At 43.9% G+C, this 20796-nt stretch overlaps 1 protein-coding gene across 1 annotated transcript in view; it reads right to left on the reverse strand.

Moving 5' to 3' along the window:
- Positions 1 to 20796, reverse strand: part of ryr2a (ryanodine receptor 2a (cardiac)) — a 206236-nt gene that overhangs the window by 132580 nt on the left and 52860 nt on the right. The window contains exons 3-9 of the mRNA XM_063002781.1: positions 18966 to 19070; positions 9183 to 9197; positions 5005 to 5079; positions 4654 to 4732; positions 3514 to 3626; positions 2900 to 2999; positions 1155 to 1251 (exon numbers count right to left, since the gene is read on the reverse strand). Of these exons, the coding sequence (XP_062858851.1) occupies positions 1155 to 1251; positions 2900 to 2999; positions 3514 to 3626; positions 4654 to 4732; positions 5005 to 5079; positions 9183 to 9197; positions 18966 to 19070 (584 nt within the window). The remainder of the gene's footprint in view (positions 1 to 1154; positions 1252 to 2899; positions 3000 to 3513; positions 3627 to 4653; positions 4733 to 5004; positions 5080 to 9182; positions 9198 to 18965; positions 19071 to 20796) is intronic.

The raw sequence follows: 20796 nt of genomic DNA on the forward strand, positions 1-20796 counted from the left end.
AAAATCGATAATTATTTATTTACGTTTGAAAATAACTTTGTCCGCACCGTCAGCCATGTTTATTTTTCTGTGAGAGAAGAGATGCCGCAATGAATTCTGGGATTGCCTTCATCACTAAGGACGCTTCCGATTCTCGCTCGTTCTTGAGTCAAAATAACATTGAAATATTAAGATGCCTCAGTAGTGAGCTTAGTAAGGCATCTCGGATTAGGAACAGGTGTATAGCTGCTCTTTTGTTTGTATAGTTTTTTTTAAAATAATGTTTAGTACTTGAAGAGGTTTTGATTGTGAAATAAAATATTAAATGACCCATTTTGTCAATCCTGTTAATTCCCTCATGTGATATTGAAGCGTTCTTAGTTTAATGCTCAGTTTCAACCGAGTACAAAGATGTAGTTTGTCATAATCTTTTGTATCCCTTGTAGGCACCACCCTTTTTCACAGATGAGCCCCTTATTTAGAGTAAGATACATGCATCATTAATATTATTAATAATGTGGTGAAAATTCCTGCATTTTTTTAGTATCGCAATATATATCGCAGGAAAAAAAAAATCGCAATGTCAGTTTTTCAGCCCTAATATATATCCTATGCAGGATCGAAGGGGGTGCTGATCGTTCCGTACGGTAATTAACGTGGCTGCGGTAAATGAGAAGCTGTGTTTAAAAATCGAGGGAAGGCCCCCGAGACCATGTGGGGTTGTAATTATGAGAGAATGTATGAAAGTGCAGCTCTGTGTAGGGAATAGAACTCAGCATAGCACCCGTTCTGTCCTGCATATGGTCTAATTTAGTGTGCATGAGCCCAGCAGTTGGTGGAGAAGAACGGCACAACTGATCAAATTTGGGGACTTTATGTTGTCACTGGTCTTGTCTCAAATTGCACACATATCTATCTACAATGCACTGGTTTATGCATCCTAGGGGATCGGTACCTATTGGACAATTCAGTGTCCACAATTAACCTGACTGCATGTTTTTGGACTGTGGGAGGAAACCGGAGCGCCCGGAGGAAACCCACACAGACACGGGGAGAGCATGCAAACTCCGCACAGAAAGGACCCGGGAGTATTGCACACATAAACCCGGGAAATCCCTATAGGATAGGATAACCTACTTAGGCAACCGTCCAAATGTCTTTCTGAGCGCACTGACCTTCGCTGTTCCTCTCCGTGCTCTCCCGACGGAACGGTCAGACACTCGTCCATGTGACCATGCAACAACCTCAACACATCACCACCGATCAGGAAACCTGAAACAGAAAGGAAATGTGCTTTTACTATCGTCTAAAAAATACATACAGATAGAAACAGTGTTCGTTTGTTTGTTTATTAGGATTTTAACGTCATGTTTTACACTTTTGGTTACATTCATGACAGGAACGGTAGTCACTCATTACACAAGGTTCGTCAGTCCACAAGATTATATCAAACAAGGTCATGGACAATTTAGTGCCTCCGATTCACTTCACTTGCACGTCTTTGGACTGTGGGAGGAAACCGGAACACCCGGAGGAAACCCGCGCGCGTGTTAATTTCGTTGACGAATGATTTTCGTCATAGTTTTCGTCAACGAACCTTTTTTTTCATGACGAAAACGAGACGATGACTAAATAAAAACTACATAAAAGGATAAAAACTATGACGAAATGAATCGACACTTTCGTCAACGAATAAAAACGAGACGAGAATGTTTGGCAGGGACGACTTCCAATCAGAACTGATTTAGTTTTGTGGAAGGTAGGGACAAGTTAGAAAGAGATCCAATCAGAACTACTTTAGCGTATGTGGAGGGGCGGGACAAGCCGAGTAGCCATCCAATCAGTACTAATCTTTTGCGGTACCGCGGTAAGACCACACTCGCACAAATTTGATCTAAACCCGGGAAGAACAGACTAGCCTGTGAACTGGCTTTACTCATGGAACCAGATTAACTCCACAATGTCAGCAGGGAGAAAGAGGAGAGCCGATATATATGGACACGTTTCTCATTTGACGTCATGAAAAACAAGACGATGTGTGTAAACCATGTGGGGCGACGATCTCGGGTAAAAACACAACAGATCTGAAACATCTGGCACCGCTGGCAGTATAATGGCAACATAATGGCACAGCTGCTTTTATGGTACCCAGTTTTATAAAGAATGTAATATGCAATTTGTTATGAACAATGCATATATGTTTCAGGCAGAGCAGGCCTACTGGTCATTAATATTTTGTTATTGTTATGCTCAATAAGCAAGGTCAGTTAAATAAAGATGTTTGAAATAAGTTAAATCTGGTTTTGTGTGTATTGCACATTCAAACATTAATAATATTCCATAACTGGTTAAAAATGTTTCATTTTGTGTAAGTGTATATAATGACTTAAATAATTTAAGGGAACTGATGGAAAAGCATTTACATTTTACACCCTTTATATGTGTTTTAGTGCGGCACGGTGGCTAAGTGGGTAGCACTGTCGCCTCACAGCAAGAAGGTCCTGGGTTCGAACCCCAGGTGGAGCGGTCCGGGTCCTTTCTGTGTGGGGTCAAAAGACTATGACTAAAACTAAATCAAAATTTGCTGTCAAAATTAACACTGGCGCGTGGACACGGGGAGAACATGCAAACACCACACAGAAAGGACCCGGACCGCCCCACCTGGGGATCGAACCCAGGACCTTCTTGCTGTGAGGCGACAGAGCTACCCACTTAGCCACCGTGCCGCCCTAGAAACAGTGTGAAGAACGGTGTAAACCATAACATGTCTTGCACAGATTGGGAATACTAGAGTAACTGGCTGTGTTCATTCCCGTCACTTTCTAAACTGGAGAAGGTGTTCAGGGAGGCTCAGTTTAAGTAACATCCTGATATCTGAAAACGTTAGACGGTAAACATGAGGCGTCTTTCTTCCTCTCACCCTGGGCGACCTCGCTTCCTGAGCAGATCGGTGCTACGCTCCACAGAGTCTGCTGGAAGGCAGCATCAACATGTAAACTGCCACTGCCATACGACAGGTGCTAGGAAGAAAGAAAGAAATACAGATAGACAGAAAGAAAGAAAGAAATAAGAAAAAATAACAGCTTATACAATACACAGATCAAGCATAACATTATGACCACCTTCCTAATATTGTGTTGGTCCCCCTTCTGCTGCCCCATATACCTTTCTATCAGAACCAGCTTTAACTTCTTCAGCAATTTGAGCTACAGTAGCTCGTCTGTTGGATCGGACCACACAGGCCTTGGCCACCCATGACCCTGGACCATTTTGATAGACCGGGAATCCCCCACAAGAGCTGCAGTTTTGGAGATGCTCTGACCCAGTCGTCTAGCCATAAATGTTCACTTGCTGCCTAATATATTTCACCCACTAACAGGCCGTGATGAAGAGATAATCAGTGTTATTCACTTTACCTGTCAGTGGTCATAATGTTATGCCTGGTCGGAGGAAATATACAGTGTATTCACAACCCTTGACAACCCCAGATTTAAGCACTGAAATATGCGCATGTTCTTTCAGCCAGCTACTCACCAGGTAGCGTTCGGAAGACACGCTGACCAGGATGAGGTCATCACCTACACGGACCTTCTCTCCTTCTGACCTTTGCTTGGAAGCGGGGTGTATGGTCCACCAGCATGCTTCTCCTATAAACACACACACACACACACATATATATATACACACACACATGATTACAGACTTATGTCTTTCTGCCTTGCCATTTATGGAGGTGCAGATAATTGTTGATTGTTAATTCGCTCCAGGTGGAAGTGTTTCTATTTATCACGGTTTCTACCTCCTGTGTTGGCAACCTGCTTTGTCTTGGAACTATGATGCCAGGCTTGATCTGGTCCTATTTCTTGCATCTGCTCCTGCTGGTCAAGAGTACTAGTGGTGGTCGACCGATCCGGCATGTAACTCTGACTTTTGATGTCCAGATTTGTTTTGGCACAGGTGTTACACCAGATGCCCCTCATGACACAACCCTCTATATTTATTTGGGTTTGGGACCGGTACTTATTATTATTATAATTATTATTATTACATAATTAGTAGAGGGCGTGTCCGTGTTAGCGCACTATGGAAAACTCCACAACGTTACTGAAACATTTGGCACACTGTGGTTATACAATTACTGACTGAATCTGTTTACAATCTGTTGCTCTGTACACTTTGATCGGTGGATCATTCCCAGCACTGAAACAGGCAGCTGTAGCCTGGTGGTTAATGTGCTGAACTAGTAAGCAGAAGGTCGCTGGTTCAAACCCCACCATTGCCAGGTTGGCACTGTTGGGCCCTTAAGGCAAGGCCCTTAACCCTTAACACTGTAATCCATAAGCTTCAAATAAATGTGTCTGCTATATGCTGAAAATGTAAATGACAAGGTAGTGTTATTACCATGTGTTATGTAGCAACGTGTTCTGTAGCAGGTGCAGCAGTGTTGTTGGGATTTTTTACATCCTGTTTAAACGTACAGGCCTCTTTATTAGGAACACACTTTCTAATCACAGGGCGCTGTCAGGTTTATGTTTTTGGATCATCTGGTCAGTGGGGGTCCTATGGGGTACTTTGGATTGATAAACAGGAGTACGGGGGGGGGGGGGGGGGGTTAAAAGTGTACAGAGGAGCAGATGTGAGACTGATTAGATCTTGAAGATTGAAGAGCGTTACCTGTCGTGTCTTCTTGTAGTCCCACGTCGAATGCGAGTTTATCTGTTGATGAGCGTGAGGTGGACAGACAGCAGAGGTACTGGAGAGAGAACAGAGTGACCTTTAAGACTGGGATTGGAGCAGTGCCTTTTTTAGGGGGGTGGGGGGTCTGTAGCACAGTTTTAACATCTCTCAGTGGGATGAGTGGGTTCAATGCTTTGCTCTGAGAAGGTTATCTAACGGTGAAATGTCCTCAAATTCCCACTATTAATGTATCCTGGTTTCATTTATCCACCAATTTATCCTGGTCAGGCTCACAGTGGGTCCAGTTTCCATGGAGTAAAGGATAAAACAATCCCACAATATACTCACCATCCCACTGTAGGAGTGCCTGAGTAAGACGGCGTGGCCGTAGAGAAGAGTCCGGTGACCTCCGCCCTGCGCCGTCTTTAACACAGGACACACGTAGAGGGTCAGAGAGTGTCGGTCAGTCAGACAGACAGACAGACAGACAGACAGACAGACAGTTTAACATTCACACTAGTAACACGATCTGATGCCGTTTTCCCATCCAAACTGCTGCACCAAACCAACACACACACATGCGCACACACACACACACACATTATAGCACAGTGCCTTAATACACCTTAATCACAACCTTAATACACACACACACACAAGCTTGCACATTAAAGCAAAGCACATTGCAATCTTAACACACACACACAATAATGCACCGTACAACACAATTTCAACACACACACACACACACACACACATAACAGCACAGTACATCACAACCTTAATACACACACACACATTACAGCACAGTACATTATAACCTTAATACACACACACATTATAGCACTGTACAACACAACCTTAATACACACACACACACATTACAGCACAGTACATCACAAGCTTAATACACACACACACATTACAGCACAGTACATCACAAGCTTAATACACACACACACACACATTACAGCACAGTACATCACAAGCTTAATACACACACACACATTACAGCACAGTACATCACAAGCTTAATACACACACATATTACAGCACAGTACATCACAAGCTTAATACACACACACACACATTACACCACAGTACATTATAACCTTAATACACACACACTTTATAGCACAATACATCACAACTTTAATACACACACACTTTATAGCACAGTACATCACAAGCTTAATACACACACACACACACACACACACACACACATTATAGCACAGTACATCACAAGCTTAATACACACACACACATTATAGCACAGTACATCACAAGCTTAATACACACACACACATTATAGCACAGTACATCACAAGCTTAATACACACACACACACATTATAGCACAGTACATCACAAGCTTAATACACACACACACACACACACATTATAGCACAGTACATCACAACCTTAATACACACACAAACGCTACAGCACAGTACATCACAACTTTAACACACACACATTATAGCACAGTACATCACAAGCTTAATACACACACACACATTATAGCACAGTACATCACAAGCTTAATACACACACACACACATTATAGCACAGTACATCACAAGCTTAATACACACACACACACATTATAGCACAGTACATCACAACCTTAATACACACACATTATAGCACAGTACATCACAACCTTAATACACACACACACACATTATAGCACAGAACATCACAACCTTAATACACACACAAACGCTACAGCACAGTACATCACAACCTTAATACACACACATTATAGCACAGACACACACACACACACACAAACAATACAGCACAGTATATCACAACCTTTATACACACACACACACATACACACATACACACATAACAGCACAGTACATCACAACCTTAATACACACACAAACACTACAGCACAGTACATCACAACCTTAATACACACACATTATAGCACAGTACATCACAACTTTAATACACACACACATTATAGCACAGTACATTACAAGCTTAATACACACACACACACACACATTATAGCACAGTACACCACAAGCTTAATACACACACACACATTATAGCACAGTACATCACAACTTTAATACACACACATTATAGCACAGACACACACACACACACACACACAATACAGCACAGTACATCACAACCTTAATACACACACACACACACATAACAGCAAAGTACATCACAACCTTAATACACACACACACACACACACACACACACACACATAACAGCACAGTACATCACAACCTTAATACACACACAAACGCTACAGCACAGTGTAACACAGTACATCACATTAACACATTATTTGAGTTGATCTCAGCAGTTCGGGTTTAGATCAGGAGAAAACTGTGTAGTGTTTAGTTTGGAGTCTGTAGTGAATGAGGTATAAACATTCGGCTGGATGTAACCAGCTGCTGCCAGAGGTGATGAAGCCGATGAGAAAGGCGGTAAGAACCAATTAAATTTAAGAGTTTACTACGCTTTCTATCAGGTATCTGTTAAGAATGCTTGGATGAAATCAGGACATGAATTAAAAATAATGAAATGAGAGATGTGTTAGTCAGAGTAGAGTTAAACAGGATTAATTATGGAATTAATGGAATTAATGGAATTAACGTTTTAGCACTGCACTGTTTGTCTTCAACCTGCACACATCACTCTCGACTTAACACGGACTGGGGTAACAGTTTGACTCCATGATTACAGTGTGAACTACAGCAGCAGGTCACGTTTTGCCATAGGAGCACACTGTCGTAAGATGCTAGGCCATGTTTTCATTTGTAAACTGTAAAGATATGGGTGAAACGAAGGGTGCTGAATACAGGGGTGAATGGACTAAATGTTTTGCTTTGTAATCGAACTTTGTAATAGAGGTGCTTGGGGGGCGCAGCAGTCTGTTATGCTAGCTCACTACCGCTGTGACCAGGGTTCGAATCTCAAAGGTGCTATCAACCAGCCGGGCATCAACAGAAAGGTGATTAGCTATGTGTCATGTGATTAGTGTGTGTGTGTGTGTGTATTAAGGTTGTGCTGTGCTGTAATATGTGTGTGTGTATTAAGGTTGTGCTGTGCTGTAATATGTGTGTGTGTATTAAGGTTATGATGTGCTGTGCTGTAATGTGTGTGTGTGTGTGTGTGTGTGTATTAAGCTTGTGATGTACTGTGCTATAATGTGTGTGTGTGTGTGTATTAAGCTTGTGATGTACTGTGCTGTATTGTGTGTGTGTGTATTAAGGTTGTGATGTTCTGTGCTATAATGTGTGTGTGTGTGTATTAAGCTTGTGATGTACTGTGCTGTATTGTGTGTGTGTGTGTATTAAGGTTATGATGTACTGTGCTATAATGTGTGTGTGTGTGTGTGTATTAAGGTTGTGATGTACTGTGCTATAATGTGTGTGTGTGTGTATTAAGGTTGTGATGTTCTGTGCTGTAATGTGTGTGTGTGTATTAAGCTTGTGATGTACTGTGCTATAATGTGTGTGTGTGTATTAAGCTTGTGATGTACTGTGCTATAATGTGTGTGTGTGTATTAAGCTTGTGATGTTCTGTGCTATAATGTGTGTGTGTGTGTATTAAGCTTGTGATGTACTGTGCTATAATGTGTGTGTGTGTATTAAGCTTGTGATGTACTGTGCTATAATGTGTGTGTGTGTATTAAGCTTGTGATGTACTGTGCTATAATGTGTGTGTGTGTATTAAGCTTGTGATGTACTGTGCTATAATGTGTGTGTGTGTATTAAGCTTGTGATGTACTGTGCTGTATTGTGTGTGTGTGTATTAAGCTTGTGATGTACTGTGCTATAATGTGTGTGTGTGTGTGTATTAAGCTTGTGATGTACTGTGCTATTGTGTGTGTGTGTGTACTAAGCTTGTGATGTTCTGTGCTATTATGTGTGTGTGTACTAAGCTTGTGATGTACTGTGCTATTGTGTGTGTGTGTGTGTGTACTAAGCTTGTGATGTACTGTGCTATTATGTGTGTGTGTGTGTGTGTGTGTACTAAGCTTGTGATGTTCTGTGCTATTATGTGTGTGTGTGTGTACTAAGCTTGTGATGTACTGTGCTATTGTGTGTGTGTGTGTGTGTACTAAGCTTGTGATGTACTGTGCTATTATGTGTGTGTGTGTGTGTATGTACTAAGCTTGTGATGTTCTGTGCTATTATGTGTGTGTGTGTGTGTGTGTGTGTGTGTGTGTATTAAGGTTGTGATGTACTGTGCTGTAATGTGTGTGTGTTGTCCTGCCTTGGGCACCCACCCGCTCCGACACGTGGATTTTCGCCGGTTGTGTCTGTCAAATGCCCGGCCGGTCCGGTAGCGCTGCCCAGACTGGGATTTGTAAGCTCTACTTTGCTAAAGTGCCACCAAAGCACCTTATAGGCGGGAAAATGAAGTGAAATTCCCGATGACAGTGGTGTAAGGTTGAGAAAAACAGGAATGATGAACGTGCACACACACACACACACACACAAGTACTCGCACAAACATAAACACACAAACATACAGTCTTACCTTCATCATGAATTTCTGCATGACATGGAAAAATAAGAGAAAATAAACATGAGAAAATTATAACAAGCGTTGCAAATGTTATATTAATCAACAGTCCCGGATAGATGGAGTAACGGTCAGCCCTTTCTGACAGACTGGTAATGATCACTATGACGTTCTTGCTTATTGATGAAAGCATGACGATGCGACGTGGGTCAAGGGTCTTATCGCCCGGCTGCAGAGTGGACGTGCGGACACACAGCCATTAGCAAAACGTCTCGATACGTTTTTCAGCACCAGAAAATGCAGTAATGATTTAACACAACACAAAAGAGCAAATGTAGAGGACAACGGGATGGAAGGGCACAGATCAGGTCATAAAAGCACGACTTCGGAAATGGTTTTGTGCGGTTCGCACTGCTGGGATGTACTTTACACAGTAACGACCTTTTAAGAATGTCCACAGGGTCACGCCGAACGCCGGGCTTGGTGAAGTCGGCTGGCGTCTGTGAGTCTTTGACATTTAGGGCTACAGAGACTACGTTCCACATTTAAACCGGAGCATGACGGTGGAGAGACTTGTAAGCAAACACAAAAATGAACACACTGTCTGCTCAGTGCAAGAAGGTCCTGGGTTCCATTCCCAGATGGAGCGGTCCGTCCTTTCTGTGTGGAGTTTGCTGGTTTGGGTTTCCTCCGGGAGCTCCGGTTTCCTCCTACAGTCCAAAGACGTGCAGTCGGGTTAACTGGAGATACCTGTCCTGTCATGAATGACCGTTAAAGGGTCAAGCTAGATCGGGGTCAAGGGGCACGCCAGCCCTGGGATTCTGAGCTCCCTGATTTCGAAACTCAGCACTGCTACTGGTCGGCCCGGAAAGAAACAGACTGGAGTAAGAAAGTGGGTGAGGTCTTCGACGCTGTGCGAGATCAGGGCGTGGCTGAAAGAGTGGGCGAATTAGCAGGGCAAGTGCTGGGCACTCGTCAAAGGGGGCGTGAGGCAAGCGACCCTCCTCAGACATGTTCGGAGTCTCCAGCAACGTCAGACGACCTCCCGCACCCACTCACTTTCTTTACCGCTTATCCAACCAGGGTCGGGGAGGGGCTGGAGCCTATCACAGATTTTCAATGGGCGCAAGGCACACAGTAACACCCACACACATATACAGCCTTCTTAGAAGAGCTGAAACCCTATTGATTAAGAATGGGACATCATTTAAGTTCATGCGCGCGCGAGGGTAGACGAGCGAATACTTTTGGCAATAGTGTAGGTCCGCTCCTATTGGCTGTAATTCTAATTTGCTCCGTGACTGTTACCTGATCACTAATGAATGAATGTTTACTCATTTCAGGTGGGTAATTGCCCGGCGTGCCTGGCAGTGCATCTCATTAGCGTGCCATCGTTTCGTAAACGCTCTACTTCACCTTTTCGGTTCGGACAGCCGATACAGATCCGGCGTGGCACCTGAAGTGCGGCTAGTTAATCAGTGAAGCAATCAATCCTACGCTTAAGAACGCTATTACCCGCGTCAGCATGTTATCGCCGAGGTGTCCTGAAATATGAGCCGTCTCCTTCGTTCCGTCTGTGCCGTTCTGCACCTCCCGGCGGGTCTAATGCATTTAGACGTTAAGCTGATATTTCAGGCTGTTTGGATGCAGACGTGGTAGGAATGCGGCGTGCGGGCATCACTTTTACAGATTACAGCTTACAGATGGAGTTTTAATGAGATGCAGATCGATCCCTGCCAAACTTCTGTCCTGTTAGAAGCAACACTAATCTCGGGAACCTCCTGAACCCCCCCCATCCCCCCCCCCCGACCCCCTCACACACCCTGTGGTAAAGGTTCTCTACAGCTGCTTACTTAACGTCCTGCAACATTGTGGAGGATTACAAATATCTGGGAGTGCACATTGACAATAAACTGGACTGGACTAAGAACACTGATGCCCTCTACAGGAAGGGTCAAAGTCGTCTCTATTTTTTGAGTCGCCTGAGGTCCTTCAACATCTGCCGGACTATGCTCAAGATCTTCCATGAGTCTGTGGTAGCGAGCGCTATCCTCTATGCTGTTGCATGCTGGGGAAGCAGGGTGAGGTTGGCAGATGCCAACAGACTCAACAAATTGATCCGCAAGGCCGGTGATGTTGTTGGTGTGGAGCTGGACTCTCTGAAGGCAGTGTCGGAGAGGAGGATGCTGTCTATGCTGCAGGACATTATGAACAATGGCTCCCACCCACTTTATGACACAGTGATGAGACGCAGGAGCACATTCAGTGCAAGACTCATCCTACCAAAATGCACCACAGAGCACCACAGGAAGTCTTTTCTACCTGTGGCCATCAAACTCTATAATTCCTCCCTTAATGTATGACACTATGGTTTATCTGAGCAATATTCAGTATTCATATGTGCAATAATAATAACGTGAGCATTTTAATTATTTAATTGTGTGTAAATAACTTCTTTTCTTTGTTTTAAGCTAGTAGAGTGTTTATTCTTTTTACATAAATGGGTGCTACTGTAAAAAATTGCAATTTCCCTCTGGGATCAATAAAGTATTCTGATTCTGATAACCGACATAGACAATATGGCCAAATGTAACACCATGATCATTGATATAAAGTTGCTTCCTTTGCAGCCACAACAGTCTGCGCTCCTTGCGAATACCAGCCTGACCAGCGTCTGCAGACAAGCGTCAGCTCCCAATCACAGGGCACAAACGGTTTGACAATCACATGACGGAGCTTGAAGCCGCTCAGCGGTAAAAACACACGCTGGAACACCGGAGCTGGGATCTCGAATACATCGTATCGGGTCTCAGCTCTGCCTGCCGGCTGGGCTGGGCGGCCACGTGAACAACGATTAACCTGTTGTTCAGATATGGGTGGGATATTAAAACCCGGATAGGGACTCTCATAACTAATGCAATTACGACCCCTGGTGGCTGATTGATGGCGCCTGCGCAGAGACGGGGAGAGAGTGCTGTCAGGGTGCGTCTCTCCGTACACAGTGCTGATCCGCATTGCACTCGTCAAAGTGCAGGTGACAAGATGCGTACGGCTGATGCCTACGTGTCGGAGGGGGCATGGGTTAGCTTCGTTCTCCTCAAACAGAGCAGGGATAGGCATTGGTGGAGAGGAAGCATGACGCAATCGGGCAATTGGACGCACTAAAAAGGGATATATATATATATATATATAAAGTACGATCTTTAATACAGTAGCCCACTATGCAACGGCCTGAGTTTGGGGTTCGAGTCTTGAGTTTCAGGCCGCTGTAAAGACTGGTTGTGTCTGAGGGAGGAAAAGTCGGATTTAAAGTTCCCTTATTTGCCGAAGTGCCAAAGTGTGTGAGTGTATTGTGGAAGTGGATATATCTAAATCGAGTCAAATGGTGCAAGTGCAGCTTTAAAGACATTACAGAACAGTTAAGATCACGCCAGGCTATGGCAGTAGGTAGGTGTTCCTTAGAGGATGTGCAGAGCTGTTTGGCTGCAGCCTGCACAAGTTCTCTGAACAAAGAGAAGCTGCTTTCATTGTGGTGTCTGTTTTTTTTTACATGAGCTCACACACACACACACACACACACACAAAACATATGCACACATGCGTGCACACCCTCACAAAAAGCACACACAAACAGGCATGCATGCACAAACACACACATACACATACCCCCACAAATGCACACTAATAAACAGTAGGTACAAGCACACACACACACACACGTGCATGCATGGATATCACACGCACACAAACACGTGGACATAAGCATACACACGCACTTACAAACACACACACAAGTGCATGTAAACATACAGCAAGCATGCACACACACACACATAGATGCATAGCAGGTACATTCAAACACGCATGCACACACAAATACACACATGCATGTAAGCATACAGTCAGATGCACAAATGCATGCACAAACACCAAGCACACACACACACACACACACACGCGTGTATGCATATCACACAAACACACACACACACACACACACAGGTGCACACATGCACTCACAACAAGCACACACACATTCACCCATACACACGCGCACACACAAATGCATGTGCAAACACTAAGTGCGCACACACACGCACACACACACACACACACACACACAGGTGCACACATGCACTCACAACAAGCACACACACATTCACCCATACACACACACACACACACACACACACAGGTGCACACATGCACTCACAACAAGCACACACACATTCACCCATACACACACACACACACACACACACAGGTGCACACATGCACTCACAACAAGCACACACACATTCACCCATACACACACACACATTCACCCATACACACACACACAGACACACACAAATGCATGCACAAACACAAAGTGTGCACACACACATTCACCCATACACACACACACACACACACACACAGGTGCACACACACACAGGTGCACACATGCACTCACAACAAGCACACACACATTCACCCATACATACACACACACACAAATGCATGCACAAACACACAAATGCATGCACAAACACTAAGCGCGCGCGCACACACACACACACACACACACACACAGGTGCACACATGCACTCACAACAAGCACACACACATTCACCCATACACACACACACAGACACACACAGGTGCACACATGCACTCACAACAAGCACACACACATTCACCCATACACACACACGCACAGGTGCACACATGCACTCACAACAAGCACACACACATTCACCCATACACACACACACAGACACACACAGGTGCACACATGCACTCACAACAAGCACACACACATTCACCCATACACACACACACAGACACAGACACACACAAATGCATGCACAAACACTAAGTGTGCACGCACACATTCACCCATACACACACACACACACACACACACACACAGGAGCACACATGCACTCACAACAAGCACACACACATTCACCCATACACACACACACATTCACCCATACACACACACACACACACACACACACACAGGTGCACACATGCACTCACAACAAGCACACACACATTCACCCATACACACACACACACACACACACACAGGTGCACACATGCACTCACAACAAGCACACACACATTCACCCATACACACACACACATACACAGGTGCACACATGCACTCACAACAAGCACACACACATTCACCCATACACACACACGCACACACACACAATCTATCCTGCAGCATGGGAGATCTTCCTCTGTCCTGATCTTTTTCTGCTGTATGTAAGTCTTGAACACACGCTGTGATTCTCAAATCTGGCAGAGAGCCACGAAACCACGAAACCCGTCGCTCTGCCCTAACACGGCTCAAAGCTCTAGAATCATCGCGGCAATCCCTGCACCCATACACAGTGTGGAAAATCCCCAGAGCGGCATCAGCATGAGCAATAAAACGGGGCGGAGGAGAGACGGATAGCACGGGGCAGAGGAGAAAAGTGTGGGAGAAAACGGAGTGATACTGATATATCAGAACTCAGAACGGTTCTGTCAATTCATAAAGATTATTGGCGTTTTCTTTTGATCCGTCAGAGTAGGGCTGGGCGATATGGATCAAAAATAATATCTCGATATTTTTATTTAAAAAAATAATAACGGCGATATACGATATACAGTATATCTCAATATTTTTTCATCCCATAAGGTAATAACAAAAAGACACTTCTGAGACAAAGCTACAGTACATGTTCCAAATTTTTTTACAGGCACTTTTATTAACATTCATGCTGGGAAAGCTTCACACAAGAACTATTTTTCCTAAAAAAAAGAGCTATTCTAGGAAAAAGAAGTTGTTTTCTAACGTATCACCTGTAGTGTAACGTGAACTCCAAATATATTGTCTGGCCCTTTAAGAATCTTAAGTGCACTATAGGGCGCAGGGAGCCCTATAGTATTACCAAGAAAGCCCAGCAGCGTCTCTACTTTTTGAGAAGACTGAGGAAAGCTCATCTGCCACCCCCCATTCTCACCACGTTCTACAGAGGAACAATCGAGAGCATCCTGAGCGGCTGCATCACTGTCTGGTTCGGAAATTGTACTGCGTCGGACCGTAAGACTCTCCAGCGAGTAGTGAGGACAGCTGAAAAGATCATCGGGGTCGCTCTTCCATCTCTCACGGACATTTTTAACACCCGCTGCATCCGCAAAGCTCTCAGCATTGTGGACGATCCAACCCATCCATCATATGGACTTTTTACTCTGCTCCCGTCTGGGAGACGATACCGCAGCATCCGGACTAACACAACCAGACTGTGTAACAGTTTTATCCCTCAAGCAATCAGACTCCTCAACTCAGTACTATAACAATTTCCTCCGGAAATTTTCTGCTGCCACACACTGATCTGTATTGACTGTTACTTGCATTTTTGACTATGTTACTTGTATTTTTGCACACCTCCTGGAAATGCACAATAATTTCTGCACCTTACTTGTATTTTGCACCATATCTACTTTTTAGGCACCTTATCTGCATTGCCAATTTTACGCTGCTAATGTACAACATGTCACTACCTCATGAACCATTGTACCATCTATTAACCATCATGTACTAACACTTGTCTTTAGTCCTGTGTTCTAATTACTTGTTTAGATTAGGGATAATTAGGAATATCTTTTGTAGTTATTTATTATAGGATTTTTTGTATTATTGTTGTATTTGCACTGTTTTGTCTTGCACTTTTTGTACCGTGTTACACCGTGATCCTAGAGGAACGCTGTTTCGTTTCAATATGTACTTGTATGTAGCTGAAATGACAATAAAACCTCTCTGACTCTGACTCTGACTCTGACTGAGCGAGTGTGTAGGGAAGATATCAGAAATGATCGTCTCCGGCTGTGCTTATGATGTTCTGTTGTTTTGCACTGAGCTTGTGTGACATTAAAAGTAGCGTTCTCGTTAAACCCGCACTCAAATGTTTGGACTTTAGACAATATTTTACATCAGTTGCCACAACATTAACATTTACATTAATATATTTTTTTACCGTATAGAACTTAATTCTGTATTATAAAACGGATAGTTCCGGTCCTAAAATCTGATTGGCTGAGCCGCGTTCGAAGCCGTTGTAAAATCCCCGATAAACGCACACCTATGACCACCTCACATCATTCCATATTAATACGCCACTGAATAGAAAAAATTTATGTTATTTTCGCCCTCATGTTGCCTAGCAACACTGTTAATCGAACTATTTTGCGTCGCGGAAGAACGCTTTATTGTAAGTTTATACACAAATACATTTATGAATTAAACATTGTTGTATTTATTATATTTTATGTTGACCGCCGTTTTATAAAAGCAATAAGCCACTCGAGACCGTGCATTACTGTTATGATTTTAGCACGGGGAAAGAAGTTTTAGGCACTCCGCTTCGTGCCAAAAACGTCATCCCCGTGCTAAAATCACAGTAATGCACGGCCTCTCGTGGCTTATTGCTTTAATACAGGCATAATTAATCGTACACATTACTGTGTAACTATTACAACATTTAATGCATTTTAATCAGCGTTCTGCTTCAAGCACTTAATTATTATTTAAGAGCTTTATTTGTTGTTTAATTGCTGTGTGCTCCTTGTTTACTGCAGAGTTAGTTCGTGCAATTTTGTTAATTTTTGGATGTTTATTGGCTGAGAACAAGAAATACTATAATACACGATAAATAAATAAATGACGTGTCGGACGTCGGGCGATCGTCCGGTATAAACTAACACGACCATGTACAACCATTGCATAGGCTAGACGTCACTCCCCGAGACGCAAGAAGAAAGCAAAAATATATCTTTTTACTGAGGAAAATGACAAAAATAGTAACACACAGTAACTTAGATAAGTAACTTTAATCTGATTACTGGATTGGAAATAGTAACTCGTTAGATTACTTGTTACTGAAAAAATGTGGTCAGATTAGAGTAACTGACATCAGTGCTTATCTTATATCTCGTATGAAAATATATCGATATTTCTTTAAATCTCGATATATCGCCCAGCCCTACGTCAGAGGTAGGGTAAAACGTCAGAGACTGCACAGGCTGGGACGAAGCAAAAGAGAAAAGGAAAAAAGAACGGAGTGGAACAAAGAGAAAAGGAGAAGATGTGATGAATTTTGTTATTGCTCTGTTATTCTCCTACAGCATGCGCCAGGATCCCCACACCCCCCATTCCCAATCTGTACCATACTTCTTTTGACCCGACGGGCATCCGTAATTGGCTAGGAATGGAATGAAAACATTATTTAAAGACAATCAGTATGCAAACAGCACAAAGTCTGAGCGCACGTACAGGTGCGGTATCAGACACCGTGCGAGTGGACTGCTGATGTGGACTGCATAACAAGCAAGCTACAAAAAAAATCGTTTTCCACTTTCACTCAGGATTCTGATTCTGATCGCTTTCGGTCTGCGGGATACGTGTTACTGTATGTGCATTAACTGGGAGAACGCAACAGGTTTCTGCTGAAAAGCCTATCCCACGTTACTGTGATCATTAAGGCCCTACCTAATTCGACGGCGTGAAAATCACATCGCAGACTGTGATTCCAGCCGTTTCCTGTGTAATTTCCAAGCAATTTACTGTGAAATTCAACATTTACGGTTTGTGTTTAGCGATTTCACATTTTTCATTCATGTAGCGTTCAAGTGCCTCCGGCTTACTGGCTGATTTCTACTGTGAGGTGGTCCTAGCAATCCGACGGCAATTCAGTTAGCAATCGCTGACTCAAAATGCTTACTCAAAATGTCCAAGATGTCAAAGTCTAAAGCAGCTAATATAAACACTACATGCCACTCAGGTGGCGCAGCGGTAAAATAGACACGCTGCAACCAGAGCTGGATTCTGGGTACATCGTATCGAATCCAGCTCTGCCTTACCGGTTCGAGGCCGAGTGGCTGTATGAGCAACGATTGGCCGGTTGCTCAGTTGGGGGGCGGGACAAAGAACCGGAAGTGGGTCTCTCTCTGTCAGAATGCGATTACGAACCTCTGCCGGCTGATTAGAGGCGCCTGCACAGAGATGAGGGAGGGCGCCCTTAGGGTGTGTCTCTCCGCATGCGACGCTAGGTGGCGCAACACTCATCAATGTGCGGGTGGCAAAAATGCATCCGGCTGCCGCCCATGTTTCGGAGGGGATGTGGGTTAGCTTCGTTCTCCTCGGTCAGGGCGGGATTCGGCATAGGCAGAGAGGAAGCACGATGCAAATTGAACAATTTACCGCCACCCAGGCAACACAAACACGGCATCAAAACGAAACACAAAACGTAATATACTTAATTAATAAAATTGGTGGCAATATGGTCCCACTGCGGTTTACAAAAAGTCATGTAAATCCTTCAAATGGGGGCGTACGTGTACACGTTAATTTCATGTATATGTGCCTGTTGAAATTTGTTTATTTAATGATTATCTCTGTGACCCTTTTATTTTTGGCTCAAACCCAGGGCTGGGCGGCACGGTGGCTCACAGCAAGAAGGTCCTGGGTTCGATCCCCAGGTGGGGCGGTCCGGGTCCTTTCTGTGTGGAGTTTGCATGTTCTCCCCGTGTCTGCGTGGGTTTCCTCCGGGTGCTCCGGTTTCCTCCCACAGTCCAAAGACGTGCGAGTGAGGTGAATTGGAGACCATGTTCGATATAACCTTGTGAACTGATGAGTGACTACCGTTTCCTGTCATTAATGTAACCAAAAGTGTAAAACATGTTGTTACCATCCTAATAAACAAACAAACAAACAAACAAACAAACAAACAAACAAACAAACCCAGGGCTGTCACTCACCCCCTCAGCCTTCTCCTCCGTGTTGGCCAGCATCTCCTGCAGAGCGCGGACGGACAGCGACTGCTCCAGCACAAAAGTGCATATCGACAGATCTGGGGGAACATTCTGGAAGAAAACAAACAAAGCAAAGCAAAGCAAACATGTCAGGTTAGCTATATCAGACCTGTCGTGACCACTGCGCACCATTAATACCGGTCGTTCCACCGTATTATTTCCATTGTCCAATCTCCATTCTCAAAATGACTAACAAACGCCCCCTGGGATTCATATGGATAACCCTATAGCACACAGAAAGTCATGCACCGATCCCTATTATCCCCCGTCTGTGTGCGTGCGGGTGCCATCGGGTAGAGAATTGACCGGCCAGCGACTGCGCATCCCCATGGGACACATTTACCTCATCACCTGGATAAAATGATCAGCAATTCATGCCTCAGTAGATCTTTTGTTGGTCTGTCCAGACGCCATAGCCTTCATATCTAATGGCATCAAAGAGTCCTGGCCCCCCATTAACCTGTCTGTGGTTTGTCCCACCTCGGATAACTGTCGATCGGTACTCACTGATGCTGCCCGAGATCATTTAAAACGAACAGTTTGGTGCTTATTAAAGTCACGCAGGCTAATCATATCTGCTGCATTCAACCCGTGAATAGACCCTCATTTGTTGCACCTTGCACTGAGACGCTGGGTGCAGCCCCGCAAGCGCCAGAATTAAAAATGAGGCCAACATGCCAGATGTTTAACCAAGGTTGAACGTCACTATGGCTACAAAGCCACAAACAAAAGGGGGCAAAATATAAAATAAAAGCAGTTGTCCGCTCTGGAATGGTTCATGTTCATGATCACAATCCAAACATCTTGGTTTCAAGGGAAGGCAGGTTGCCAGGAGAGGAGCTGGCAACTCTGTGAGGAAGAAACCTAGATACATAGAAACACTTCCACCTGGAGCGAATGAATGCACAACCAGGCGCAGGTAACTATCAGTTAAGAAAAACCGACGAGTCAATTATCTGCACCTCTATGCCCCCCTTTGTCAACCACTGAAGTCGTGTCGTCATTTTGTAGTCCACGCCACGTTGTTACGCCCATATTTGGTAACCCGGGTCTACGAGAAATTTTGAATGGGAAAAATGAATGGGAGATTTCGAAAATTGCCTCTCTCGCATCCTGTAGTCATAAAAACTGTTCCAGAGCTGTTACGTTTTGTTTTATGGAGATTCTTCTGTCTGTTATCACTGGATCCTCTGAATGATGAAGTCGTTAAAGAGTCAAAATATGAATATCGCTACGTGAAAGTGAATTGCTTTGTATTTCATTGGTTTAACAGCCTCATTTGACTGCTTATAGTGCTACCACTGGTCAATCGCAGAAGGTCCGCCCTCTAAATGCTAGTCTGTGATTGGGCGGTTGAATTTCTCCCGCCTGCTCTGTTCTGTAAACACCTCTACCTGAGTCAGTTAGTCAGCTCTCATGCTCAGGAACGCTGTGAAAATGCCAGAAAGTAAACTTTTGGAGGTAGCGAGGAACGGACTTAAATATGAAAAGTGGACACAACATTGCTTTCTATCATTTGCGTAACATTTCTAAAATAAGAAATATACTATCTGTTAATGACGCTGAAAAACTGATCCATGCGTTTATAACTTCTCGGTTAGATTATTGTAATGCTCTTCTAACTGGATGCTCTGGTAGATCCATAAACAAACTCCAGTTAGTTCAAAATGCAGCAGCTCGAGTGCTAACTAGAACTAAAAAATTTGACCATATTACTCCTGTTCTATCATCTCTACACTGGCTGCCAGTTAAATTTCGCATTGATTACAAAATACTT

Source organism: Trichomycterus rosablanca, chromosome 10 (genome assembly GCF_030014385.1).
Source record: "Trichomycterus rosablanca isolate fTriRos1 chromosome 10, fTriRos1.hap1, whole genome shotgun sequence".
Classification (NCBI taxonomy): domain Eukaryota; kingdom Metazoa; phylum Chordata; class Actinopteri; order Siluriformes; family Trichomycteridae; genus Trichomycterus; species Trichomycterus rosablanca.